At 42.9% G+C, this 13,643-nt stretch overlaps 1 protein-coding gene across 3 annotated transcripts in view; it reads left to right on the top strand.

Annotated features, from left to right (window-relative positions):
* Positions 1 to 13,643, top strand: part of LOC136835229 (uncharacterized) — a 95,605-nt gene that overhangs the window by 36,727 nt on the left and 45,235 nt on the right. For all 3 annotated transcript variants that reach the window (XM_067098485.1, XM_067098484.1, XM_067098486.1), the window contains one exon: positions 2,362 to 2,533. In XM_067098485.1, the coding sequence (XP_066954586.1) occupies positions 2,384 to 2,533 (150 nt within the window). In that variant the 5' untranslated portion in view covers positions 2,362 to 2,383. The remainder of the gene's footprint in view (positions 1 to 2,361; positions 2,534 to 13,643) is intronic.

The following is a 13,643-nucleotide window of genomic DNA, read 5'->3' as shown; positions in this document are numbered from 1 at the left end:
GTGGTACTTTCCAAAAAGGCTCGACATTCCTAACCTGGATGTCGCCAATGTTTTCGCTAGTACTATCTCTCCCAAGGAAGACGTGTCTAAGGACACATCTTTCTCCTGGCTCCATGAAGCAATTGAAGGAGGTACACGGCAGGTGGCGATGACGATACCAGTACTTTCCACCCGAGAGCTCAAGAAGTCAATGGCTTGGTCCATCCCTTGCATTCAGGAAGTTTCTGTCGGTCTGGAAGCAAGACGTGGACTCATAGACCACACACTTGTCTTCCTGTGATCTTGCCCACAGGCCTTTGGAACCTTTTTTCCGTGGCCCTGTGGTGGCTGCTCAATAAGTTGTGCTTTCTTACCTGGCTCCTTCAAAAGGACTAGTAGCATCTCGTCTAAGGTGTTGGTTCTGGAAGTGAGAAGGATATCGAGAGTGACTGACCTCTCTTCCTCCTCCTTCCCAGTCCTCCTACTTCTCCTCCTTCAGGATGAGAAGAGGACTCAAACCAATACTTGCTGGATCTGGCATCTGATGTGGTAAGGCTACACATTGAGCACCCGTTCTATTTTTCTTCTAGAATCATTGAAGCAGTTCCATTCCTTCCTCTAGCAAAGGGAGGAAGGAGAGACTGGCAATAGGGGAACCCTATCTTGGGTTTTCCTTACTGCCTCTGACTCAAGATTCTTCACAACCTATTTCATATGAGTTACGTTTCCTCACTCATGCAATAAGGTCCAGTATATGACATTTGATCTTGCAATTCCTACTCTCTGTCAATATGTCAGAGGCACAGTATTCCTCCTCGCTTTTTCGACCAGGAGGAGTAGCCCGGGTGTGCAGAACTCCAGTCAGTTCAAGAGACTCACTCAAATCCCTCCCTCCAACCAGTGAGTCTTCCTAATGTAAAGGACCATCGGTTTGTATATCGTGTTGGAACAAATCACAGCTTTTGAAAGTAAATTGTATTATTCCTAACTCTACAAACCTGAGGTCCTTTACATTACATATTATGCCCACCTCATGCCACCCCTCAATCTGAACCTGGACCAAAAGGTTTGTATAATTAGAAAAAATACAATTTACTTTCAAAAATTATGATTTTTATAATAAAATAAAGTTTTAGATATACTTACTAAGTGATTACAGAATGGGAGCCCACCCTCCTCCCCTTGCACGGACATAATGGCATAAACAAATTGAAACTATTTGCTCACTTGTTCCTCTTCTTCCCCAGAAGTGGGCAGGGCTAGACACCACCAAAAACAAAAGAATTGCTACTGCGAGTTTCAAATTTTAGCTGCCGATGCTAGAAACGTTATCTATGTAAATTACTTGGTAAGTATATATTAAACTTTATTTTATTATAAAAATGTCATTTTAACAGAGATCTTTCACATTCACAATTGATCCCTGATCCCCTTTACCTGCCAAGAGCAACCATATTGGCTGAACAGTAGCACCAATATGCAGTAAAATGTGCCATGCTTTAGAATTCTCAGTTCCAGAGGTCCTTTATCCCTCACACTGCTGGACTGTGGAACAGTCTCCCAGAGGGTATCTTGAACTGGAACTTCAGAAGTTCAAGCAAACATGTAATGCATTACTATTGTAATACTATTCTCCTTTCATTATAATACATTTATATCTGATTATTAATTTATTTTTCTTTTTTAATAAGTGAGAGCTCTTCTTTCTGTTTTTACCTTAACCTCCTCTTACTTCCTAATGAATGCCATATTCTTTGGAAGCTTGAATTTCAAGTCAATTACCCTTGTGGGCTTGTTCCATATGAATAGGGTTCATCATCTGAATAATATAATAATAATAGTAAGCCGTCACATGCTGGACAGGCATGTCATGCAGGTGAGTGTAGATAACTGAGTATCCTGTCTGTCTATAATCTATTGTTAGATGCAAGTCCTCTTCCTCTCTCTAGCAAAGGGAGAGAGGGGTTGACAATTGAATAAACCTGTTGGTTTTTATTAGCCTTTTATTGTGTCCAGCATTATGAGTTCACCCAAGCCTTTTGTTGAAATAATGACGCAAACTCGTTAATTCACACCCAGAAGTCTTAGCATTAGGAACACCTATCTAAGGACAGAAAGACACTTAGTCAGGTTCTGTAGTTTTAGGTTAGGCACAGTGTAATGAAAAATCTCAAACAAAAATTATTACAATGCAGTGATCCATCCACTAATTGGAAGGTGTCAAGAACAAGGTCTGGTAATGCATTTTATTAGCAATTAGAAACACCTGTCTTATGTGGCAGTTTGCTTTTATAGATAGGTAAGCTTATGGCACTGTCCACCAGCAAAATTGTTAGATATAGACCTTTAATTAAGACTAATGGTTTCCTTGTTACTTTCCAGTTACACTGAGACAATATTGATAATGATGATGCCAATGAAGACGTTGCAAGAGTGTTCTGCAGACTGCATTGCCCAGGCCCTTCTGAACAGTCCTTGTGTTACTCATTTGGCTACTTCAGCGTTTCGTGGACACGTAGATTCAAGTCAAAAAGAAGTTATATATCAGTGCTTGGTAAGAGTATTTTGTAGTTTTTTAAATAAATACTACTATTTTCAGACTGCACTGGATTTTGTAACTTCAAAGGTGAGTAGGCATAGTATTGTGCTGTGACCACTATGATTTTGTGGTTTCCATATAGCGGGCAAACTTCTTTTGACATGAACATTTAGCATTTGTGTATAGTTGGTTGTGAACATGGGATTATGCTGAATGAGATATACCTTGCAAGGGAAAGTGAACTGTTTTGTGTGAAAACAGAAAAAATTTTTAATTTATTCTTTTAAAGGCAGAACACCTGGCTCCATTACCTCTTTTATTCTTCCCAACCATCTGAGAAAGAGTTTGAATATTATTAGAGAACAGGCTCAAATTGTCAACATAAACTTTGTTTTTCATACACAGAACCAACCTTTGGTCTTAATATAAACAAATTAAAGAACCACATCACTTTGAGAATTAAAGTGGTTCTCTACTACAGTACAGTACAGTATTATATCTATAGGATACCACTAATTGCTGTTAACCTATAAAAAAAATATAATTTATTTTTGAGGTGAAACTTACCCTCTATCATTAGTTTTATCTGCGGCTACTTGGCACAGATTCAACAAGTGTAGTTACTCCTACCCTTTGGAGGGTGGTAAGAGTGTGAATGTTTTGGTTGTCAGTCTTCTCTAGTTGGCAAATATGGCCAGCCATTTATACAAGTGCTCTAAAATTTGGGTTTGTTTTCTTGGTTAATGAATGGATTGTATGGATTTTAGTCTGCATTTGGCTATATGGATTCTTCTTCTCAATCTTCCTTATCAAAATCTGTTAGATTTTGTAAGGTAAATGGTTGCAAGACCAGATCATCGAGAGGTGAATTGTGATTCAACCTTTGCGATCATTGCAAGGCTTGGTCTTTGGGAGAGATAGAGATGATAAATTGCCAAATTAGAAGAGAAGGATAGACTTAGGAGAGAGTAAATAGAACAGTCTTGAATACAAGAAGATAGAGGTAAGCCTATAGTTTTTCCTCTAGTGGATAGGATATAGATCCTTCTACACCCAAATGTCTGCTCAGGGTAGTAGGCTAGATTTAATGCAATTAGATATTGACTTGGTTAAATCAAGAATTTAATTTTGTGTAACAATTTGAGTGTTTTGCATTGAATGTATCCAGTGCATTGGCAGGGACAGTGTCCCTTCATTCATTTGGCCACTATGCGGATGCAGCCTTGCCTGCCACCTTGGCACCCCTGCCGACAGGCCTGGTAGTCCCAGAGTTTCCAGACGAGGACTAACATCCCAGGACGTTCAAGGACTGTTCCCTGTCTCCTGCCTTTGCTTTTGGTCCTCCATGGACAGATTTAGGTTGCTGTCGCATAAGGACAGTTATGGTAGGTCTATATCTTCAATAGGTCTAGACCCCTTGATCCCAACCCCTTGACGAGGTGGGGGGCTTAGGGATCCACTGCAGGGAGTGTATGCTCCATTATGGCTACTCTCTCTGCTGTGGATTCAACTGAACATTGGGACCTATAACTCCTTTACCCCTCCTCCTCCTATAAATTTTCACCTTCCATTTTCCCCTTCCCTTCTTCCTCTTTCATTGATGACCTTGGCATGGTATTGGATTATGGAATTCACTGGTCTTTTAATTTGATGGAAGGTGGAGTGTGATGGCATGCCGCTCCTCCACTCTTAGAACTAGAATACCTGACGTGGTCGAACGAGGGGAAATTTTTGTGCCAAATCATGCCCTTAGTGCTGGATCTAATCTCGACAGACTGGTGATCCTTAAGACACTGAGGATATAGTGTATATCCAGGTGAGGATCCCAGAAAAGTTAGCACTTTAGGTGACATTGTTGCTCCCCCCCATTGGGCCTTCATGGTGAGAGGGACCTCATCCTGGACAAAATTTATATTTTTTTCCTTGTATGACAAATGAACCAAACCTCCTTACAACTTCTTGCATGGCAATGGACTATCCCCTGAAAGCTCAATTAATGAAAAGGAAGGTGGTATTAAAACTTCAATGCCATATAAGACACCCAAAAAAAGTAAATATTGTCTTGACCCAATCTTGACTCACTTCGGCTCCCTCTTTGGGAATGGAAGTTGGTCAAGGTTACTAACCTTGGAAACAAAACAGAAAATTTCAGCCATAAAGTTAGAAAACTACTTAGTAAACAGGCACTCAGCGGCAGAAGTGTCATTTAGACAGATAAGAGAAAAGATGTTGCTTATAGAAATCACAACAAAGAGTCAGTCTGAGGAATATATGTCTACAACAACAGTAGATAATATAATGTAAAAGTAAAAAACATGACACTATGAATAGCATTCAGGGTACTGTTGTACTCCCTGAGAATAGTGACGAACCAATTGACAAGAGTATTCTCTTGGCTCTCTTAAAAAAAGATATCCGGGAGTCCAAGATTGTGAGGTATATAATATACCGAGTACAGTATATAAACAAAGAAATATACTAATGTTAAAAATCCCAAAAATAAAACTTGAAGGTCAAGATCTACCTCAAAAAAATATAAATTTTAGGCCAAAACAGAGAAATAAGACCATATGTCTTAAAGCTGCTACAGTGTCCAAATTGTAGTGAATATGGGCATGCATAGAAATATTGTCGAAACAAACCTGTATGTGTGTATTGTGGATCAGAAGAACATGCTGCACTTTGGTATTGCAGTGAACCAGAGTGTATAAACTGTGGTTAAAATCATGATGCAATGTCTAAAGAATGTATGTACTGTATTATGTATATAATACAGAGTTGAAAATATTACAAGAAAGAACTGGGATGTATATAAAAGAAGCTAAATTTGAATTGAAAGTGAGAGGAATTCATGATCCATCTAAGAAGCATACATATTCTTCAATAACAAGAACCAATATTGAAACAAAAATGCATACAGATAGAAGTAACAGAGCACAGAAAAATAAATCTCTTAAAGAAATTAAATCTTTACAGAAAAAACTAAAATAGTAAAGAAACAGGTACAAATGATATGGATAATATTTTATCAAACTCATTTGAAATACTGTACTGTACTACAGAAATAGCAGAGGAAAGTTGTGATGGACCAGAAATTAAAGATAAAAAGAGATCTTTGGAGAGAACACCACCCAAAATGAAGAAACCGGCTAGAGAAATATCAATTAAACCTAAGACAAAAGATATGAAGAGAGAAAAAAACAAAAACAAGCTAAGATTATATCTTTATCTCCTCAAATAATAGTAAAGCCTATGGAAGTGGATATCCAAAACACCAAAGAAGTAGAAGAGAACCATACCATACATAAGAATGATTATGTCAAGGGAGAAAAGATTACTCCATCACCAATAATTGGTATAACAAGAGCAAATGAAACAAGAAATATACAGGATAACACATGTGAATATAATGAATGCAGCTAGAAACAGCCATTTAACTTTAAACATGATGATGGAGTACGTAGTTAACTACCGACTACGGGTGGGAGTCCCACCCACCCAGACGGTACATACTCACTTTGCTTTTGGCCGTTGGCGAGGAAGGATGTGTGCTCTTATCCTCTCTTCTGCCGTTCGAATTTATGTATTAACATATTGATGATATTGTTGATATGTGAATATAACATGTTATATAATATATGCACTTCAACTTGTTGTTTTACTTCTGAATTTATGCATTCAGTATTCTGATTTAGTGGTTCATACTGATGTATGCAAACCCCTACAGTTTTTATTAGAGAGAATTTTGTTTTTTCGCTTTATGAAGGAAGGTTTGTATGCTGAAAATTTCTGTGGCATTTGTAATGTTTTAGTTTTTTTAGATGTTGTAGAGCTCAAGTGCCTGGGAGTAAGGGTTCTCTCGCTGGCAATACTTGCAGTACAGGCAGTCTCTGGTTATTGGTGGGCTTGGTCATCGGCGATCCGGTTTACGGGGGCTTGTCTAGCGACGAAAATCGGCAATTTTCGGCGCTGAAAATTACTGATTTCTGCTTATTGGTGCTGATAATTGGGTATTGGCGCCATACATACCTAACAGAGGTGCCAATAACCAAAAATCGGCAATTTTTGACGCTTTTCGGCGCCAGTAAACACTGAAAATCGCAGATTTTCACTTATCGGTGATTTTCAGTTATCGTCATGCTGTCAGAACAGAACCCCCACCAATGACCAGGGACTGCCTGTATTGCTCTGTATGTTGCCGATGGCTCTTTTTGATTCGTCTATGGGCATGAACCAGCTGTTGCTCGGGTTCTTGTGGAACCCGTGGCTTGACCCTGAGAGAGAGTCAAGAGTGTGTGTGCGCTCATTCCTCCTTCACTTTCCCACACGGGAATGGTGTAAGGATCCCGGGACAGCGATGGTCTTGTGTAGAAGTTGAAGAAGAGAAACAATTTCGTCGTCTTTGCCTTCATTTTTCTTGGTACTCTCTCACATCTTTGGACTCGGGAACCATATTTCAGGTCTCTCCGAGACCCTGCAACATGGGAACTCTAGGTGCTCAGATCTCCTCAGATATGACACGTTGAAGAGGTAAACCATGTCACTTTTCCCGGACTAGTGTGTACCTCCACCCTTGTTTCTTTGGACATTTGGGTAGAGGGAGCAACTGACGATTGTCCTATATGCGACTCGGAAGCTTGAGTGCACAAACCTCCAAGGAGAATCATGTCACTCCGGGTACTCAGGTTTCATCGAAACCTCAAGTTACCTTTAGCAGAATCGTGGAGTTACCTCCATGGACTGGTATATCCTTCTTATGCTCGAGTTTCCTTGGACACTTGAGTAGAGGGAGCAATTGATGATCGATTCACTCGTGACTTGGGAGCTCCAGGTGTGTGAGTCTCGAGTCGGACTCATATCACCACGGGTACTCGAGTTTTTCGAAACCCCAAATTGCCCTTACCAGTATTGTTTAGTTACCTCCACAGACTGGTATAATCTTTCTTCTGCTCAAGTTTCGTTGGACACTTGGGTAGAAAAAGCAATTGATGATTGATCCATTCATGATTTGGAAGCTTCAGGTGCAAGAGGAAGAAGAAGGGTGCCTCTTCCAACCATAGTCCCATAGGGCTTCTGATGGCCAACCTTCTTTCACGGAGAAGGCTATGGGATCTCTCGCTAGCAGTACTACCAGTACTGCAACTCTCAATTGTCTATCTGGCATGGGAGCAACCGCTGCTCAGGGTTCCATGGACCCCCAGTATAACTGTGCCACCCCTGAGAATACTTCTCGATCTGGTAAGAGTTCACGGTCAACGGACCTGAACCCTACCAAGCAGAGAGAGTGAGTTCAGAGTGTATGGCTCTTACTCAACCACTGCCCACTCCCACAGGCTTCCATACAGGAACGGTGCAACGGTTCCAGATTGGTGATGGCCTACCGGTCCGCTCACCTAGGAAAGGCAAGAGGGGATTCCCCAACCAGTGTTCTCCTGAAGAGACCTCTGCTTTTAGGAAGACTGTAGCATGTCTTTGGGATGGCCCCCCGTCCACGTTCGCGTGAATAGGAGCGCTCTCCCAGACCTGTACAGCCGCCGTCAACACGGTTTGACAACCACCTGCGGCCTTACTCCCTTGTTGGGGCATCGGCCTCCATCAGGTACGGCAAGGGTGCTAGATATCTCTCACCGGTCCTCTCTATCCCCTCGGAGTTTGCCGGGAACCCAGGACAGGACAGAACCAGTGTTCAAAACTGGGAACGTTCATTATCCTATCTCTTCCCGACCAAGGAAGCTTATGCTCCAGATTTGGTCCACAAACCGGACCTGGGGCAGGATCGAATGGTAGAGAGATTACCAGGGAACTCTGGCGGACGTTCGGAGATCGTGTGTTGGATACAGCAGATTACGACCTCCAGGAAGAAACTATGGCTTTCCCTGTGTGCCATTTGTCATCCATCGGAACTTTGGGGACATGGGAAGAAACTCAAGTTAAGTATATCTTAGTTTAACCAGACCACTGAGCTGGTTAATAGCTCTCCTAGGGCTGGCCCAAAGGATTAGATATATTGTACGTGGCTAAGAACCAATTTGTTACCTAGCAACTGGACCTACAACTTATTGTGGAATCCGAACCACATTATAGCGAGAAATGAATTTCTATCACCAGAAATAAATTCCTCTTATTCTTCATTGGCCGGTCGGAGATTCGAACTTGAGGCCAGCAGAGTGCTAGCTGAGAACGGAACCCACTCTCCCAATGAGGAACTAAAGGAAAGTCTCGATGGCCTTGCCCTGGTTGAGATTTGCCGAAAGGGCTGTGAACCACGCCACTCCACATGCCTCCTGCCATGGGTTATCCTGTAACCCTCCCATCTGCTACTCTTGTTGCTCCCGCCTGTAGGGGTATCAGCTGATCACCAATATCTGAAAAGATGACTAGGAAGAGGAAGTCGAGGAAGAGAAGTCGCAATCATTGTCTTCGTCTGCTGTCGCCTGCTCACCTTTTTCATCTGATGCTTGCCACCAGAAGAAGGTTGCTTCTCCCCCCCCTCAAAAAGTCCCGTCACAGGATTTCTAAGGGGGTGCCTCCCTCCACAGGGGAGGCAGAGGGATCTCTCGTTGGCTCACCCCAGTCTCCAGGCTTGCGGGCCGTATCACATACCTCGCCGAGGTATTGTGATTCGGGAACTCGAGTGCGTGGTTCTCCCAAGATTTGCGAACTTGGAACCAGTTCCTGGGAAGTCTTCTTCCGAGGCTGGTGCTGTGCCTGCCTCTTCCCAGGTTTCTTCGGACATTTGGGTAGAGGAGGCTCCTGTGGATTGTCATGGACGTGATCCGGGAGCTTCGAGTCACTCTGGGTACTCAGGTTTCGCCAAAACCTCGAGTACCCCAAACCAGTACTGGAGAGTCCGCTCCCCAGTCTGGTTCAAGTACAGTATGACAGAGGTGTCGAAGCATTCAGGTGCTTCTTCACCTCCTACTGGTACTTCTTCAAGTACAGGCAGTCCCCGGTTTATGATGGGGGTTCCGTTTTTACACCGCTTCGTAAACCAAAAATCGTCGTAAACCGAAAAATCGTTGAAAATCATAAAAAATCCTAAGAAAACCTTACTTTTAATGCTTTGGGTGTATTGAAAACAATGTAAACTGCATTTTTATTGAGTTTTTCATCAAAAAAGCCTCCAAATTTTTATTATTCTGCCATTTTGGAGTCATATTTCTTCAGTCGGATAGGCATACGAAGCGTCATAAACCAGGAAATAATTTCTGATGAATATATTTGAAAAGTGTCTTAACCTCGGAACGTCATAAACTGAGGACTGCCTGTACTCGGCCAGGTTCCCAACTAAGTGCTTCCGACTCGAGGGTTTGAGTGCTCGGAGATGCAAAGAAGAGGTCCCTTCCTGTCTTCTTCTCCCTAGGAGGATTTGGCTTCAAAGAAGACTGGGACACTTTGTGTGGTGCAGGCATTGCTAAAGACAGTACTGTTAGTACCCATTAGGATAAATATTTCCTAATACATATCTGTCTTTTTTGGGGGGACAGGAGATGACTTCTCTGCTTGACTAGGACTTGGCACACTAGTTCAAGTTTGGGAAGCTCGACCTCACACTTGAGGAGAACACTTAGTGTCCTGTCATGCTTGTATTTCAGTCCTAGCCTCATATCAGCAGGTTCAGAGAAGAGTTCAGTTATTCCTGTTACTAAGGAATAGACAGCAGCTCGACAGTAACAAGTCATCCTCTTTCACCTGTCGCCCTTGGGAAAGTCGGGTCCTCAGGAACGGCTTCCCTTTGTTCCCTTCAGTGGAGAATGCAAGAATTCTTGTCTCCGATAAGGGACTCCCTATTCCTTTTCATTCCTCAGGGAGGAAAATGAATTGGGAACTAGCCTGGTGACTAGATGACAGGAACTTCTTTGTCACCTGAAAGAAGCAAGTCTTCCAGGTGTACGCCTCTTCCCTCGGTCGACATACCTGAGAACAGGGGCACAATGGGAGAGGGAGTGTGAAGGGCTACTCCAAAGAAGTTCCTGTCGTCTAGTCACCAGGCTAGTTCCCAATTCATTTTCCTCCCTGAGGAATGAAAAGGAATAGGGAGTCCCTTATCGGAGACAAGAATTCTTGCATACTCCACTGAAGGGAACAAAGGGAAGCCGTTCCTGAGGACCCGGCTTTCCCAAGGGCGACAGGTGAAAGAGGATGACTTGTTACTGTCGAGCTGTCTATTCCTTAGTAACATATCCACACCAATATTCAAAACCCAGGACAGCTTCCTTAGCTTTTCCAGAGGTTCAGGATCTTGGTAAGCTACCCTGTGGTAAAGGGGGGAGGCAAACAGAGTTCCCTCCAACTCTACAGATTGATGATGCAAGTGTATGAGTGGGCGGCTGCACACTCAGCAGAGCTGTTAGCTAGGTACATACATTCTGGGGACTCGGAATGTAATGGTTATTAAGCTCATCACCTGTGTCAGGTAATAGAAACATTACTAAAGAATTCCCAATCTCTGGAGCCTCCCAACAATAGATCAACACAACGGAAGCTGTCAGTGTACTTTTCCATCGTTCCACTTCCACAGTCGTTGGTAGGAACATCTCCCAAAACTCATGGAACAATCTTCAAGCCTCGGAGTAGACAAGGGATCTCTCAGTTGCTGTCCCCTGTCTACGGATGTGGGAACCGTGGTATGGGGCTCATTGGAACCCCTTACTGTGAGAGCAACAGAGGCATGGGTCTCCATGGACATCCATGACTCTGACACTGGTCCCTGGAAGTCATCTTCCTAGACCAGTGAAGAACCTAACACCGGCGCACGGGGGTCCTCTGATCCTCGTGTATCGGTAGCAACTGTTGTATGAGGTTCCACAGAACCCCGAGCCATGGGATTTACAAGCACATGGATTCTGGGATACTCATGTCACCAGAGGTGCATGGTTCTCCCAGACACCTTTGTCGCCAGAGGTGCATGGGGCTCCGATAGAACCCCATGTCCACCTTTTGGCCTCAGGAATCTTTTCCCCAGGCAGGTTAAGGTTCTTCTGCTGCTGCACAGAGTCCCACGGACTCCCGTGACAACAGTAAGGTCCCCGGTCTATGAACCCAGGCCCAACTTACAAGAGAGAATGAAGATCCAACGCTCCCGGCACGTTCTTGCATGGGAATGGTGCCAAGGTCCCAGACAGGTGGTGCAAACCCACAGGTAAGCTCACCTGAAGAAGGAAGTCTCCTGTTTGGTCTTCTTGTCTGTAGAGGCCTAGGAACATGCAACCATTTGAATATTTAAATGACCATAATAAAACTAATAAATTTCTTGTTGACTTGATTAAAAAAAACTGTTGATAAAGCAATACCAAAATCAAAATCTCATCCAACAAAACACAAAGTGCCTTGGTGGTCTGATAAGCTAACAGAATTAATAAATACAAAACACTCAGTAGGGAGATGATTAGATAATTTAAATAAAAAATTCAATAAAATTAATAAAACAACTGATATTACAAGGAAATTTACAAAAACTGACTATATTGTTATTAGAAATTGATGCATTAAAATCTCTGTACTGCAAAATATCCACAAAATTTAAAAAAGAAGTAATTCAAGGAAGAATTATTTCGTGGAGAAATATGTATCAGGTCTCTTAAATATTCCCATACAAAAAATATGGGAAAAATTCAGGAAAATGAATGGTACCCATGTTAAACCACCTAGACATGAAATATTGAAAGATGGCAGAAGAATGCAGTATACTTGTTCCAAAATAAATAAGTAATATATAATAGGAGAAAATTTAGCAGATGTAAGTAGTGATAAAAATTTAGAGAACACTTCAAAGAAAAATAATACAGTATAGAATTAATAACAATAAATTTTTAAACAATAGAAAATATATTTGTTCCTAAATAAATATAAACCTTTGGTCTTTACAAAAGGATATTGCTTGTGAACGCAAGCTGGAATGGCCATTAACTTTCAAACAAGGTACAGTAGTTAGTTACCGATGGTAGTGGGGGGAGCCCTGCCCACTCGTCGGTCTGGACTCCACTTTGCTTTCGGCTGCTGTTATGTGAAGACGTTCTGCTACGCTCTCTGCCCGACTGTCATTCGACTTTTTCTGTTGTTTTGTTTGTTGTTATGTGAGTGTGTTTTTGTTTGCCTTATATGTTAATAATACAAACCCCTGATTTACACCAGCCAAAGGAGGGAAAACCGTGTTATGAGGCATTGCCCTGGAATTAGCAAACCCTGTACAGTATACTGTAATTGGTTCCTCTCCTCAATGGAAATAGACCCTCACTCTCTTTGTATGTTGTGCAGAAAGCATAACTGCAACCAATCCAGCCTGTGTACTGTGTGTCGTGTCTGGCCTTCCGAACAGTGGGTGCAGTTTGGCCGGAAAAAGAAGAGAGAACAAAGTTTCCTCGGTGTCATTGGAATGCAAGACTCCTCCAGTGACACCAAGGATTCTCTTTGGATCCTTCTTGCCCCTGGCCAAGCTTCCTACTTCTTTTGCTACTCCTAAGGGGGCGGTTTCCCCTTCGCTGTCTCCTACTGCATTGTCAGCAGAGAGTCGGTGTTGGGGGCGGTTGCCTAGTATGGCTCTTCTCTGGTGGTCTCCTTTCGCTCAGAGGGGGAGTTATCCCCCTCAGGGAGAAGGGGTAGTGCCACCCTTAACCCTACATTTGTTTCAGGTGTTGCAGAGCCCAAGGGGCTTGAGTTATGGCCTTCCCTAGGCCTCCCAGGGAAGCCAAGTGTGGAGGGATTGATATCCCACTTGAGGGCCTCCAAGACCCCCGTGACTGCTGCTATGTGATCATGACTACATCTACGGTCACGATGTCTACTGGTTCGAGAGCCTTCAGTCATGCCTCTGGTAGTGTGCCCTCAAGTGATTCCCTCGACTTCATCTTCACTTGGTGATGTCCTTCTCCACACCCTGTTGTCCAAGGCCTGCTGCGATCAGAAGAAGAGGTCAAAGAAGAGGAATCGGAAGTCATTATCGTTGTCTTTGTTTTCACCTTTGTCGTGTGCTTCCACCTCCTCCCCTTCTTCCAGAGCTAGCAAGCGGAGGAAGAAGAAGCTGCCTCTCCCAGCCATAAGAAGTCCCGTAGTGCTTCTGATGGCCAGCTTTTTTCCACAGAAAAGGCTATGGGATCTCTTGTCCAATAATACCAGTACTGCAAGT

The sequence above is a fragment of the Macrobrachium rosenbergii genome, chromosome 55, assembly GCF_040412425.1.
Source record: "Macrobrachium rosenbergii isolate ZJJX-2024 chromosome 55, ASM4041242v1, whole genome shotgun sequence".
Lineage (NCBI taxonomy): Eukaryota > Metazoa > Arthropoda > Malacostraca > Decapoda > Palaemonidae > Macrobrachium > Macrobrachium rosenbergii.
This window is presented reverse-complemented; position numbering and strand designations above follow the sequence as displayed.